We start from the raw sequence: 15,947 nt of genomic DNA, 5'->3' as shown, positions 1-15,947 counted from the left end.
CAGGCGTCACAATGCGTCCACGTAGTAGGCGTGGTCGGGAAAATGACCCCTCTGGTTTCCACTTTGGTTTCTGAACCACCGACGGGGCCGTGAGTCGGGTTAATCCCCATTCTGGATCTGTGCTTGGGTTTGAAACAGTTTTATAAATCGGTTCTTATTTGTTCCCTGGTGCATTTTAGCCGCCACGTCTGCTAAAGGTCCACTGAGGTGTAGCCTCAGCTCTAGCATGTACTGGTTTTCAGGATGCTGTACCCAATACACCGACCGTTTCAAATTTTCTAAGGAAGGTTTCCAGATCATCACCTGCCTTGTAGTTGGGAAATTTCCTTGCGGTTGACCAGCAACTGGCGCCGTTAGGGTTAGGAGGCTGGAGCATTTTGCCTACTGCGCCATCTCCGTTCATGCCTTTCTCTGTTGCTCCTCTCTTCACTTCTTTTGTAGTTTTTCCATTTGTCGTCGTAGGGCTGCCTCTTCTTATGTGTTTTTCTTTGGTAGGCCACCTCATCATCTTTTTGTTTTATTTGGGCGGCCAGCTCTCGTTCTTGAAGTTGTCTTTCGTGATCGTGCCTTTTTGGGCTTTTGAGTTGCATCCTGGGCGTCTTGTTCGGCCTTAATTAGTTTCCGCTGTCTCGCTATGTTTATCTTTTCGTTGTCTATGGCTTTTTGTGTGGGCTCTTTCCTTTTTCTGCTCTTCTTTGGAACTCATGGTCACCTGTTTCTTGTGTTGTGGGGCCCTCTGGTGGTTGTTGCCGAATTTGCCGGCTTTCTGTCTCTTGAAGTCCTGCCTAGCAACTGGCTTGACTGCTCTGCTGGCTCGTTTGATAAGCAATTGAACCAACAGAAAGCTACTGTAATTTAACCATGTGTAGCGTTTGCTGGCTGCGGATACTTAAGTCCCAATTGTTTAACAAAAGACTCGTATGGTTCTTCTTAAATACTCGTGTTAAAAATGCAAACTGACAAACGCAGGCAGAAAAACTTTCTATCTGCTGCTTTTAAAACCAAACCCTTCTCCCTGCTGATCCCTAGCAGGAAAAAAGAAAACATATGTAGCTACTGGCTTACTGGCTTCTGGATTTTTCGTTTATTTCCTCTTACCGCTGCTCACCACTGTTGGTAAAGCCTCTGTCCCAAAATCTGGACACTTAGCGTCCAAAATTTGGGTGCTTACATGTGAACCTCCCAAGCTTATTACCAGAACATCAAAACTTGGCTCTGATAGTCGCTGCCTTAATCAAACCCGGATTCCCCCAGGGTTCCTGGGGAGGGACCCCCTCTCTGGCCTCCCCAACTCGTCCCTGGAGGACCCCCCCCAAGACCCAGAACCCCCCTGAGTCTCCCTACCGGCAAACCAGGGAATTATCTCCCTCCCTCCCCTTGGGTCCTCGATCGTTAACTCGTGAATCCAACACACGAGCTCTGAGCAGGGCTAGGGCATTGATGCAATCTCTTTCACATTGACAATACCAGGAAACTTAACTTCCTCTGCCGTAATCAAAGAGACAAGCCTCCAAACACATTGAAACAGAGCTGATCTGGCTCTCCTCTAACTTTTCCCCGTAGCCTGTTCCCCGCCCTGGGGACAATAGGAAAGTTAACACCACAGCGCATGGGCTTTCCCCCCCCCCCTCGGCCTGTCACCAGAGAGGAGACAGAGTACCTGGCACAGAAAATTTCTTTTCCTTTGCCTCACTGAGGCAAAAGAAACTCCACAAGTTTTAAAAAGAAACTTTAGTATAAAAAAAAAGACAAGAACTTACATATACTACACTCTGCATTAAGAAATCAATTACAGGGATAGTGGCTTATAAGAAAATAGGAATAAACAGTCTGATTTAAAATTAGCCCAATTTAAAACCAGTCCAGCAATCAACACCCATGTAAATACAATCAAAGCACATAACAGCCCTATTACTTTGTTTCCTTTGTACTCACACTTGATAGGTAGAATATGAAAGAGTATGGAGTTAGAGTTAGCAAAGTTGTTTTACTCACAGCCGAGGAAAACAAAAAAGACCCCCATGTTTCCAGTTCCCTCCCAGACTTTAAAAAAATCCAGGTCTCTGATTGGTCCTCTGGTCAGGTGTTTGGTTCCCCCTTTGTTCACCCTTTACAGCTAAAAGAAAATTAACCCTTACCTATCTACTTATGACACAAGCGTCCACTGAAATGCTGCCAAAAAGCGGCATCATCAAGAGGCATCACCGCTGAAATGACGTTGATTTTCAGCAGCATTTCAGTGGCGATGCCTTTTGATGTTACCGCTTCTCGGCATTTTGGCAGATGCATTGGCCGCTGGCCATGGTCCTCGGTGGCTCATCGTCCAGTACCCGCCACCCGGAAAAGGTTGGGGACCACTGAACTACACCAATAGCCTTGAACAACATTATATAAGCCAACAGCACACTCATCTGTCAGCGTAGTTGCATCTAGTGGTTTTGCCAGCAAAGCATTGTCAGCTGGGGGGGTGTAATTTTTTTCATGCTCCTAGTCAACATAGCTATGCCAGCAAAACTTTGTAGTATAGACTAACCTGAAGTGAATGTGTCTCAAAAATGTTGCCTGAATATCTTACCAAAAACCCAAGAGAGACCTATATGCATGCCTATAAAGAAGCACATGTTGCTTGAGAGCTAAGGGGTTAATACAATTTGTTTATAATACACTAACTCAGGATGAGATCCTCGCCTCATTGAAATCAATGAAAATGTTGCCATTAACTTGAATGGGGCCAGGTTTTCACCCTCAGAGTGTACTTTAATGACTCTTGATAAGTACATTTGCCACCTAAAAGATTCATATTTAATTCTAGCAAATACTTAGTTGAATCCAATTTAATTTAATATGTTCAAATGTTTGTTTTTTCTTTTTTTGGTAGTATCAGGACTCTTATCTATTCCGTGATCACAAAATCAAGGATGTTGGCAAGGGATGAATTCTAAGGCAAATGATCCAGAAGCCCTTGTGATCCAGAAGCCCTGTGTCCAGTTAAAAACAAGTTTTTAATAATTATGGTTGCAAAGAGTTCACATTTTTGAGTCCATCCTGAGCCTTCATAGCTCCTGAGAGAATGAATGATAGATGATAACTGTCCCAGTCACCTCACCTGGTAACCCTTGGCCTCCAGTATTGTGTAGCCATGGAGTGTGACATTTTTCCAAAATACAACAAAATTATGCATTTATTGCAGTGGACAGGCATCCAGTATTTTGTTTATCTCCCTGCCCTCCTGAGACCTGCTTGCGAGTGTCCTCTTCTGTAACTTTCTCCACAGAGGAGAATTAATTAATTAATTAATTATATTATAGTGCGTTCTCCCTTCACTTGTTCTATAGAACCAGGGAAAGGGTCATGGAGCCAGGAATGCAGTTTAGGCAGCTAGGCTGCCTAGAGGATAAAGCAGCAGCCAATGAATGGGGAGCTGAAAAGATGAATCACTGAGCCTACTATAATTTCCCCTCTCCCCCAGCATGTGGGGAACACAGCCCAAAAAAACCACCTAGCATCAAAAATAATAATTGCTGAAAATAATCACTGACAAATATTTCATGACTGAGTGTTTTCAACTGTGAGCCATAATCATGTATGTTTGGGGTGGAATGGAATTGGAATGAAGGTTATTCTGTTTCATGGAGATACGATCAATTGACAATGCTGCAGATTTTAAAAGTGCTTAATATAGAGTCTAGTCCCATTGTGCTGTGGAACATACAGGGCTCTGGCTATCATAGAAGGAGATGCTATAGACGCTTAACAAGTTTATAACACTTGAAGCCCACTGGGTGAATGTTGGTTGAAACTAAAGATGTTCCTCTTTGGTTGTATAATAATAAAACGAGCTTACATATTGCTCTTTATACCAAAGTACCTCACAGCATTGCACAGATAATGTAAATTAAAGAATTTGAGTTTTGAAACAGAAAAGGGGAAAAAAGCAAAATAGGACAAATGTATTTTGTTTAATTGACTCCACTATGAACGGCTGGGGAAAGAGAATTCAGTAACTTTACACACACTAGCTGAAAGCTCTAAAATCCATATTGTTTGAAATAGTAATAGTTGCATAGGAGCAGTGAGAAGACCTGTATCAGCAGATATCCAACTGTGGCTCATTACATGGGAAATGAGATAATTCAGGTGCTAAGGATCAAGACCATACAATGTCATATTGATTGTGACAGAGCACCCATTACATGGATGATGATTGGGGGTGATAAGCCTTGCTGCTGAATTTTAAGGTTTGCTAAAACTGAGGCAGTGCCATATCAGAAAGGCTTGTACTGGCACAGTATTGCAAATGTGTAATCTGGCTGTCACAAGGACACAGAGTACCACTTAGGAATCAGCAAGAATTAAGCTGTAGTCCTAAAATGGTAAATGCGGATTCATATGTGGAATAAATGTATTTCTCAAAGGGCAGCACAAGGTTTATTGTCCCAGTAAAACTGTTCCTATTAAGTGCTTAAAAAAGAAAAAAAACCTCCAGTGTTTTCTGTCTTTGATGCAGAAAGATGTATTAAATGCTCTCTTCTGGTTGGTTCACCTCAAAATGCAGATAATGTGTTTCTTAAAGTCCTATTGGACAAATTTGTCCTAAAGGGACATGAGTGTTCAGAGCAGTGGCATTCAACCTTTAACAGAGAAACTGAATTTAAACAAGAAATAGATTTTGACAATTAGATGCAAATGGCCATAGTTTAATGGACTATGTCTTAATGTTTATGTTTATACTCTATTAAGTTTTGGGGCTGGCCTCCCTCAAAAGCCCTAGCTTCTTTTCAGTGAGATACAAGTAGATGTTTCTTCATCTGAAAAATTGGTCATATGGGTTGTCACAGCTCCACAGGATCGGTGCTACACTCTAGCTTTTAAACAGTCTCTTGGAGGAATCCCTTCAGTAGTAGAGACTGCAAAGGGTCTCATTTTTCCTTCAGGGTAGGCCATGCAGCCTCACCTCCTCCAAGACTGAGTCTCTAGCACAAACACTTCTGCTTCACACTGAGCTCCTGGTCAGAGACAGACATTTACATTCTTCAGGGACCAGTGTACCTCATCAACTGTTTGCAGTGACACCAGGTAACATTTCTAAAGCAATAGGAGTTTGTAGTTAATTGGAACACAGCATCAGAATTCCTTAGGTTAGCACAGAGAAATAAACATTAAGACATAGTCCATTCTGCCAAGCCAGAGCAATCCACTAGCCAGGCTGTAATGGATTCTATTTCAGGCTGTGTTCTTCTCTGACCCCTTTGTCAGTCCCAGGTGAGAGAAGCTAGCCTCTTCCAGAAGCCACCCTCTTTATACCTTGCTTGTCACCTCTCAGTCCTTTTGTTCGAGCTGGTCTCTGTTCAGCTACCCTGCTGAGAGGTGAAGGGAAAACCTCCTTCTTCTTGGTCATTGATTGTAGGTGGGCATGATCTGGTCATTGGGGTTTCCCATTGTCTCTTTCAGATTCTGCACTGATATGGGTTGGTTTCAGCAGGTTCCAGACAGTTCCTTAACAACCCATTCATTGCATTCCAGGCAGCAAGGCAACACACACACTCCAATTGTCTCTTGGGATGCCCTGAGAGCCCTTCTCTACCACCACCCCTACTGGATAGCATTGCAAAGTACAGTGGGAAACTGAGATGCACACAGGATTCATTTTTAAAAAAAAATCACAAAAAATATCTCATTTTGTCAGAGGAGCTATAACTTGAGAGGTTGCCATGGATGCCTTTAAATCTTTTTTTAAAGGAACTGCCTTTGTCCCCATTCATTCTTTTTGCCTTGTGCTGAAATTTCCGGCAAGGGTGCCTGTTCATGTTCTCTGTGATGTGAATACCTGCCTACGAGGAAATACTGTGCAACTACCAACTCATTTCACTTAGGTCACAGAACAGCGCTTTTGGGTGATGATAATTTTGGCCTAATCTGGCTTTATTTAAACCACAAATGTAAAGAAATGTATGTTTGTTCTACTACTACTACTGTGGCATTTCATTTTTCACATTTCCCCCTTTTCTTTTCAGCTTGTTTGACATGGGAGGAGAATATTACTGCTATGCTTCTGACATTACCTGCACTTTTCCAGCCAATGGAAAGTTCACTCCTGACCAGAGGGTCATCTATGAAGCAGTGCTTAAGTCATCTCGTGCTGTAATGAAGGCAATCAAACCAGGTAAAAGATTGCTATATGACAACAGAAATTGACATGCTTAGTGGGAGCATTCAAGCTGTCAAAACAATTATGCTGGGACTCAAAGGGTTGGAAAAAGCAAGAAACTGATCACCAGATCATAGTTTAATAAAAATAAAATTGTATGGTGAGAGTCCTATTGCTAAGTTTAAATAGCTATTAGTGGAGTACAGAAATGATCATATATATTGCTCATCCAGCCCAGTATTGTCAGGAAATAACATACGTTGAGAAATTTCTGTATTAATTAATATTCATTTTTCTCTGAATACCTTAAAGGTGGCAGTGGTGGTAGTTATATCAATTTAAATTGGCATCATTTTGTGGGGATTTTAGTGAGCATTGCCAGCCTTTTTTGGCTCCTGAAAGTCCTTGTTCATTTCACTTCTGCTTTTTTTTTCCTACCTCCATTTCCAAGTGTTACTATGCAAAGAAAATCATAGGATTACAAACCCCTAATGTGACAGGCTCTAGAAAAAGAATTTACATACACAACAAAAATCAGCAGCTACTTTTTCTGTAGAAAATAATATTTCTCTCCAGTTGTAGAACTGGGACTTTGACTAGCTTTCACAGAAGTTAGAGATACCAGTAAAGAACTATTTTCAGAATATTAGAGAGAGAAAGAGAGAGAGCGCTAGGGCTTCTAGATACTATGATAATAATAATAATTTCTTCTTCGAGTGCTTGCTTAATGCCATTCCAAAAGTAGGTGTGGTGCGCCCGCCATGCAGCGTTCGTCGAAGAAGTTTTCCCCTTAGCAAGACACCCGGGGGTTCGGCAGCGCTCCCTGGCGTGGCGCTGCGGCACCGCATGTATACAAGCGTCGACTGTCCGCTCCTCAGTTCCTTCTACCCCGTGTGGTCGTTGGACAGTGGAGGGCGGACTTGAGCAGACACCACCTCCCTAGTGTTTCACCCGTTCTCGGATCCAGTTCACGTTATAGTTGTAGTTGAGTGTATGATCTTCGTACGTATTAGTATAGTTGTTAGTAGTAGTTTTGTATGATAGTTTTGAGCTGAGGGTTAATCCTCCTCGCCTCCGGGATCCGGGCTCATGCTGCTCTCCCGTTTCAAACAGTGTCGGCCTGCGTGGGCCGATCCAACGGGGAGACCAATGTCGTTGCCTGAAGGTGCCAGGGAATCCCACGTCGGACAGGGTGGCCGGATCTGTAATCTTCAAGCAAGGACAAAGGGAGCGGACTCCCGTTGTGAAGAGCTCCTTATGGAGGCCGCCTGACCCGCGCTCGGACCGAGCGCACCGCAGTCGCGCACGGCAGAAGTTCTTCCTCGGCACCGGGATGGCCGGTACACCAGAGACGCGCCCCAAGCAGTCTGCCAGCGCAGGAAATCGCCCGGCACTGGCCGCCTTTCAGCCTAAAGCGGAAGAGGGCGAAGGCTTCGTGCGGGGCGGGTTCTGGCACCGCGAGGTCTAGAGCTGGGAACCGTGGGCCGACGGCAACCGCCATCTTGCCACGCACCGGTGTTATCCGGCACCGTCGACGTCCGGCCAGGAAAGGGAAAGCCCGTCGAGTCGGGCAAGACAAGCTCCCGGGCGAAGCCCTGGCGAGCTCGCCTGTTCCCACTATGCCGGAGACCTTTGCGAACGGCGAGGGAACTGATAGCCCTAATCTGAAGCCTTCCCTGCGCTCAACCCCCGGCACGCCGCGGTGCGGGTCCTTTCGTCAATGGGGGAGCCGGCTATGCTTCGAGCCAGTGTCTCTTCTAGGAAGCAGCGGGACAGGCACCGGTGCGGATCTGAGATCGTCGACGTCCTTGCTTCGCACCGCCGTTCGTATTCACGACGCCGCTTGCAGTCGCCCGGCACCGTTTCCACTGCTCGGGCGTGCCGGTCGTAGCTTCGTTGGCACCGCTCCAGGTTCCGCTTCCCTGGACCGGCATTCGGCACGACGGTCTACCTCCCGGCACCGCTCCCGACGGGAGCCCATCCTACCATCGTTACACCCGATCCCGGTCGACCTCCGGCACCGTTGCTGGTTTCGTAGGTCCGCTTCCGATCTCGGACACCGGTATCGATTCCGCGGTTACGTTCCTCCCGTGCGAAAGTGACGTCAGGCACGCAGCTGTACGGGCTATCGCTCCGCCTTGGCCGTCGAGACACCCCTCGGGTTCTTCCCGCCCAGGACATCGCTTCTCTACGGCGATGTTGGATCCACACACCCGTTTCCCCCAAGAACACCAGGGGATGGACACCGCCGCAGTGGTCCTTCTGTCGCCTTGGGCCGTACACCAAGCCCAAGGCGATCCCACCCACGGCCTCTGAGATCTGCGAGGTTCTGCCGTCGGGTCCTGTGAGGGCTCCATCAGTCGCCCTCCCCCAGGAGAGGGGGGGAACGGGGGGGGGGAAGACGTTTCCACCGCGCCCAGGAGAGCCGCCCAGGAGAACGGCCCCCCGCTTAGGAACAAGAACGCTCACGAGGAGCCTGCGCTCCCCGGTCTCTCCTCGTCCTTCCTCACGGATGAGGCGGTGGGTGGGCACTTTTACTTCGGGCCGCCCACCATTGACCTTCGGGCCCGAAGTAAGTACCGCGTCGCGATTGAGCGATCAACGCTCCAGCGGGGAGGTTCCCGGAAGTGGAGGACCCTGTCGTGGACATCCTGTCCTCGATGCCCGACGCGGGTAGCCCTGCCCTTATATCCGCTCCATTCAGGAAAAGCGGACTCTATCTTGGCAGTCTCGGCGTCCATCCCTCCAACGGCCAGAGGCGTGGAGAGGCCGTACATGGTACCTCTAAAGGGTACGGCTACTCTACACCCATCCTCCTCCATGCTCTCTGTCGTTACAATCTAGGTGAACGAGAGGGAGCGCCGATGGCCAACCAGGCATTCCTCTGAAGTTTTAATTACTGTGACTGCTACGCAACAACTCTGGCGGGCTCCTTGGATCTGGAGTATCTAGACACTGAGATGCCTGGCTTCAGCCGCTATAGAGAGCCGCGATATACTTGGGGGAGCTTGATGGGTCTTCTGCTTAAGTGTATGACTCTGGCGGGGTCCGGTTTATTATCGTGGGTGTGGTGGTTCGCGTCTTGGACGAGGTTGCAATTGTAGCCACCGGAACAAGCGTGTGCTTCAGTAGGCTACATTTTAAATACTAGGCCAGGTCCATCGCCAAATTCACTGAGCTGGGTCCCGCTAGCCTCGCGCCCTTGAGTTCTTAGAGCCTCCTGGAGGAGGGAAGACGATCTCCCAGAATCCTCCTTGCAGGGCCGGCGCTCGAACCGCAGCTTCGGGCGGTTAGACCGTGCGCGGGTCTGGGAGGTCCCACATGAGGAGGAGTTTCGTGGTTGAGGGTCTCCGGGATTACCTCCAGAACTGCACAGGCACGATTCAAGACCTCCCATATTGGTGGGCAGGCCTCTTCATCTAATTAAATGGACCCCAAGGCTGCCAAAGCCCTTAAGGCACCTCGCGGATCTAATTGTGCTCCCTGGGATGCACCACTACCACAGACCAAGGCGGCGGGTCCTTTCGGGCACAACCTCAGCCCCCTACCCCCACCACGGCCCTCGTCGCGGACTTTAACAGAAGGCGAGGCCGGAAGTAACCGGAGACGCCCAGTCATGGTTCACCAGGGGGACAAGAATAACGGTTCCACCAGGCCACCGCCTCGGACGACCGAAACAAACTTTTGAGGTGGTGCGATCGAGAGCAGAGCACCAGTCCGTTCCCGGACTCCTTTCCTGGTGTTTCCACCACCTTTCTCCCTCCTCCCGGGCGCTGGACCCGGACTAACTTCGGATCGTTGGGTTTTCACGCACAGGTGGAGTTTGGGCTACCATCTTCAGTTGTGTTTGCCCGCTCCTTTCCACCACCCTGCCTCGTCCCTCTTTCGGGACCCCTCTCCGACGGCATCTTCCTCTGCTCAGGGAGGTGCCACACACTTGCTCGAGAAAATCGGAGCCACTGAGAGGATGTACCCTCGAGATCTAGCTCGGGCAGAGGGTTTTACTCCCGGCTATTTTTTAATTCCCAACAAAATATGTCGAAAGGAGAGTCTTCCGACCAATCCTGGCTCTCCGGCGATCGGACGCCTTCGTTAAATGGATTGAAGGTTCCGCGATGGTGTCTTTGGGCTCGTTGTATATCCCGTCCCTGGATCCGGGAGACTAGTTCGCTGGCTCTCGACGATTTGAGGACGCGTACTTTCATGTTTCAATTTTACCCACGCACACCGACGCTAATCTACGCTGTGTGGTACGGGGGACCGCCATCTTCCATTCAACTAGGTCGACTTGACCTTCGGCACTTTCTCTGCCCCGCGGCGTTTCACAAAATGCGTATGGCCGAGTGAGTGGCCGCTTTCCTCCGTCGGGCAAGGCATATGTGTCTTGGCCTTACCTGGACGGACTGGCTGGTTCGTGGGTCTTCAAAGGCTTCAGGTCGCGCTGCACATAGCGGAGTTTATTAGGGAACTGGGTCGAAACTTTGGGCTCTTGCTTGCAATTTCGGCAGAGTCCAGTCCTCATACCAGTTCAGAGGATAGAAGTTGCATTGGGGCTGTTCTTTGGCCTCCCCGCATCCGACAACCTCGCTTCCACCCAGCCGGTTCCAGGCCAATGGAGTTCTCCGTCTATACAGCCTACTCGTGCTTCCCACGACCTCGGCCCAGTGTCTGTTGGTTGTTCCTTCAGGCCTCCTCGGTTCACATGCTGCGGCCTGACCTTTGTCACCATAGACGCCAAGCTATCGGCGTTCGCCCCCTGCGAGATGTGGTTAGCCTCCTGTTTTACCGCCCACGCAGGGCAGCAGATGGCGTATGTCGTCAGCACTTGCCAGAGAGCGTATGTGCACTCCCTCCGCTGGGTGGCAAGGACCCCTCCCTGGTGTTGTGCGGGCTGCCGTGTGCACCCCAGGGCAAGCCGTCCTTATCATGACACGGACGCATCCCTCTCTGGTCTGGGGAGCTTCAGCATGGGTGCTCTATCGGACACAAGGGCCTCTGGTTCCGTCAGGAGCTTGTTGTGCACATAAACGTTCCGGGAGCTGGCGGCGGTCCGCCTACGCCGTCAGGCCTTTATTCGTCACCTGCAGAGGCGTTGTGTCTTTGTGCTCATGGGACAACACCACTGCGACTGCACTATCTAAACAAGCAGGGAGGGACCCGGCTCTTCTCCTCTTTGTTAGGAGCCGATCAGGCTGTGGAATTTTGTATAGCCCATGCTCACTGGGATCTGGTGGGCCTCCTTCTTCGCCAGGGGTCCAGAGCTTATGGTTAGGCGGGCCACCTCAGCAGGTTCCTTTCTGGCCACGAGTGGTCCCTGCCGCCCGGACATAGTCCATTCTCTCTCTTAACCGGAGGTGGGGTTTTCCCCAGATCGACCTGGTTCGCCTCGACGCAGCAACCAGAAGTGCCCCAGGTTCTGCTCCTTTGCGGTCTCGCCCCGGTTTCGATCTCAGAGCCTTCCTCCTGTCATGGTTGACCCAGCTCTATATGCCTTTCCCACCGTTTCGCTAGTGCCACATGCACAAAGTCCCCTGGTGAAGCTGCGCATGGACAAGCTTACGTAATTTCCTCATGCCCAGCGTGGCCTCGCCAGCACTGGTACACCACGCTGCTGGACTATCAATACCAGCCCCGTTCTCCTGCCAATCCATCAGCCTGTATCCCAGGACCATGCAGGCTTTCTCCATCCCGACCTCCAATCCTCCACCTGACGGCATGGTTCCTGGCTGGTTGAGCGGCTTCAGAGCTGGCGGCTGCTACTACCCCAGTGCAACAGGTGTCCTGGGAAGCAGGGCCTGCGACCAGAGCTCACTACGTGGCAGAGTGGAAAGGTTCTCCTGTTGTGTCAGACACAACAAGTACCACTACACAGGTCCCATCCATGTGATTTTGTATACCTATGGCACCTCAAACACAGGCCTCGGCGCTCTCATCCTTGCGCGTGCACTAGCTGCCATTTCAACGTTCTATACCAGGAGAAGGCCTTTCTCCGTCTTCTCTCACCCATGGTCTCGAGGTTCCTCAAGGGCCTGGAGCGCCTGTTCCCCTAGGTCCGCTGCCCCGCCCTTCCTGGACCTCAATCTGTTTCTTCGGGCTAATGGCACCTCTTCGAACCCTTGGCAACTGCTCTTTCCTGTATCTCATGGAAGGTGGCGTTCCTTGTGGCCATTACTCGGCCAGAGAGTCTCGGAGCTTCGCGCTCTTGGGCGGACCACCTTACACGATATTCCCACAAGGACACAGGTGCAGCTGCGCCCGCATCCGGCTTCTTCCCAAGGTGGTCTCCTCCTTTCACCTTAACCAAGACATATTCCTCCGTCTTTATCCTAAACCTCACGCATCCCGTAGAGAGCAGAGCCTACACTCCCTCCTGGGTTTACGGGCCTGCATTAGGACAGTGCTACGAGTTAGCTCACGCCTCTCCAGGGCGAGTGACTGCACATTCCACGAGAGCCTAGGCCCGTCGTTTGCCTTTCTCGCCCGTGTTCCTTCCACGACATATGCCGTGCAGCTACGTGGTCCTCGTGCACACCTTCTCTGCTCCATTACGCCCTTGATGCAACAGTCCAGGGGACGATGCAGCTCTTGGTTTGGCTGTTTTGCATTCGACAGTCTCCAACTCCACGCCCACCGCCTAGGTAAGGCTTGAGATTCACCTACTTGGAATGGATATGAGCAAGCACTCGAAGAGAAAAAAGACGGTTACTCGCCTTTGTAACTGTGTGTTCTGAGATGTGTTGCTCATGTCCATTCCACACCCGCTCTCCTTCCCACTGTCGGAGTAGCCGGCAGAAGGAACTGAGGAGCGGACGGCGTTCGACAAGGGGTTATATGCGGTTGCTGCTGCAAAGGCGCCACGCCAGGGGGCGCCTGCCGACCCGCCGGGTGTTGCTAGGGGAAAATTCTTCCGACGAACGTGCACGCGGCGCGCGCACACCTACTTGGAATGGATATGAGCAACACATCTCAAAGAACAACAGTTACAAAGGTGAGTAACCGTCTTTTATTACTATATAAAGATATAAAATAAATGCTCTTTTTGGTTACATCACGTCATCTTTATGGAGAATATGTGCTGCTAAAGAAAGTTAGCACTGCAAAATAGTGTGTACAGGATTTTTACTGGTGCAATTTAGGAATTAACTTTTGAAACTTTGGCCCTCAAATGAGGTTAGTGATATCATCTCTGAAAATTGATTTTGCTTCTGTTTGTTTCTATTAAATCTAATGTGCTATTAAAGAATAACTTCAGAAGGTTCCCAAAGCTTCAGATTCTATTGTAGCAAAGCATTCATTTGACTCTGTTCTCTGTGTGGGTCAAAATACATATAATTCAGAAGTTTGTATATCCTAGTTTCCAATCCAAAAACAGAACATAAAAAATCCGTGTGGGTTGCAAATACTGTGTTCTGCAAATTGAGAAACCATCATGATGGAATTGTAACTCAAGTGCAACAGCAATTATGCCAGAAAAACTGATCTGTAGGAAAAAAGGCATATTCAATTCTATTGCACAAGCAGCAACCTTGGAACCACTTGACGATAGCTGTATTACCAAGAAAAAAAAATGTAACTGCGTTGTTGATTAAAAATGAAAGTTTGAAGAATAGTAGTTGTGGGGAAAAAATTCAAAAAGGGACGTTTGAATGGGATTAGAGCAGACATTTGTTTCAATTTTCTTGATTGGTTAATGATAAAATATTCTAAAAATAGCAATGGAAAGAAACTGCATTTCTACTTATGTTATATTCTTAATGTTTCATAACCATCTCAGCTAAATCTATGGAAAAAATCAGAAGGGAAATATGGGGACAGAAATATATATATATATAAAGTCCTGAAATTTACATAATTTAATTATTTCATGATTCATCAGGTATTCGCTTCAAATATCTGTATCTCGAATACAAATCTTAATATGCGCGCGCGCGCACACACACACACAGATACATGATCACATACAATTTTTGCCAGAGAACCCCTGCCTTATTAAGTGCACATTATGCACTATTATATATTTTTATCCTCATTATTAAGTGTACAGCCCCATGCCTTATTTGCTGCACCTGCTCTGAAGAGAGAATTATTAACTTCCTCATTAATTTCAGTGGTTCTCATCACTATAATATCTAAGTACTCAGAAATATTAACTAGTTTATTTTCACAACACCCCTGTGAGGTGAAGGTGTAGTATTATCCCCGCTTTACAGATGGGGAACTGAGGCAGAGAGATTAAGGTCAAAAGTATCCATTAATTTTGGGTTTGAGATGCCTAAGTCATGATTTTTCAGAGTACTGTTGTCACCTTTGCATTTGAATCAGGCAGCTTCCTCCATACCAAGAGCACAGGAGAAAGTCTCTTCCTGCTTACAGTTCCAATCTCTGGACACAGACCTGGCCTACCCCTCCGCAGACCAGAGCAGCAATTGCAGAAGAAGTTGGAGAGGGCTTGAGCATACTCATTGCCAGGGCTGGCATTAGGAGGCAGCAAGTAGGACAATTGCTTGGGGCCCAACAAAGCTAAGTTACAACACATCTACAGAGTCACTGTGGGTAATGCAAATATTACAGTAATCTCTAAAAATGGAACTAAATCACACTAAAGCAGAGGTTTGCAAGCTGGTGGAGGGGCCACACTCTCCTAGGGGAGCACAGAGGAACGTTTGGGGGATGGGGGGAGCAGAGACACCAGGTGGCTCAGGCTTCAGCCCTAGGTGGCGGCTCAGGCTTCAGCTTTGGCCCTGGCCGGTGGGGCCTACTCCTTAGTTTCTGCCCTGAGCCCTAGCAAGTCTAACGCGGGTCCTGCTCATTGCAGATGGAATCTTCAGGGAATTTAGCTGCATGCTCTTTCAAGTCTGGACTGAGCACGCACAAGCTGCAGTTTTTCTCAAAGGCTTTTAAATTAGCCAAGTTTGGGCAGATTTTCTGAACAGCAAAAGGCCCATTCCTGACACACAGACCAGCTCCTGCCACATTTCAAGACCTTGCTCCAGTGCATGGAGGCACTAGAACTTCTCAAAGAAAAGGTCTCCAGAATTTTTTAACAAGGACAAAATATATCTTTCTCTAGCCTCATTCTCAGAAATGACTGAGACACTTTGACTGAAATTTGAAAATAAGTAATAGAATAAAATAAAATAAACAGCTGGAGGCAGTCACCTCCAATGGAAAATTTTAACCCAAATAATTAAGCTTTGGTGAAGTTATAAGCAACTGAAAGCAAGGTTTTAAAGTGAGAAGTTTCAGGAAAACATAATAATGGGCAGTAGTAAGAGCCCCAATGGACACAAAGAACTAGTATCGTAATAAAATATCTTCTCATACACATTCACCTAAAATACAAGTACTTCCAAATAGGTTGTTTCTGCCTCCAAACTAATGAAGATATAGGCATGTTTAAATGGATATTTATAATTACTATTGAGGACGATACCAAGCTTGGAGGGGTTGCAAGTGCTTTGGAGGATAGGATTCAAATTCAAAATGATCTGGACAAACTGGAGAAATGATCTGAAGTAAATGGGATTAAATTCACTAAGTACAAATGCAGAGTACTCCACTTAGGAAGGAACAATCAGTTGCACACATACAAAATGAGAAATAGCTGCCTAGGAGGGAGTACTGCAGAAAGGGATATGGGTTTCATAGTGGACCACACGCTAAATGTGAGTAAACAGTATAACGCAGTTGCAAAAAAAGTGAACATCATTCTGGAATGTATTAGCAGGAGTCTTGTAGGCAAGACACAATAAGTGATTCTTCCACTTTGATTAAGCCTCAGCTGGAGTATTGTGTCCAG

The 15,947-nt window shown here is 47.9% G+C and overlaps 1 protein-coding gene across 2 annotated transcripts in view; it reads left to right on the top strand.

Annotated features, from left to right (window-relative positions):
- The window catches only part of PEPD (peptidase D), a 243,908-nt gene that overhangs the window by 185,280 nt on the left and 42,681 nt on the right, over nt 1–15,947 (top strand). For both annotated transcript variants that reach the window (XM_075073631.1, XM_075073630.1), the window contains one exon: nt 6,015–6,163. In XM_075073631.1, coding sequence (XP_074929732.1) covers nt 6,015–6,163 — 149 coding nt within the window. The remainder of the gene's footprint in view (nt 1–6,014; nt 6,164–15,947) is intronic.

This window comes from Chelonoidis abingdonii, chromosome 19 (assembly GCF_003597395.2).
Source record: "Chelonoidis abingdonii isolate Lonesome George chromosome 19, CheloAbing_2.0, whole genome shotgun sequence".
NCBI lineage: Eukaryota > Metazoa > Chordata > Testudines > Testudinidae > Chelonoidis > Chelonoidis abingdonii.
Note: the sequence above shows the minus strand (reverse complement) of the source record. Positions and strands in the feature narration are given on the sequence as shown.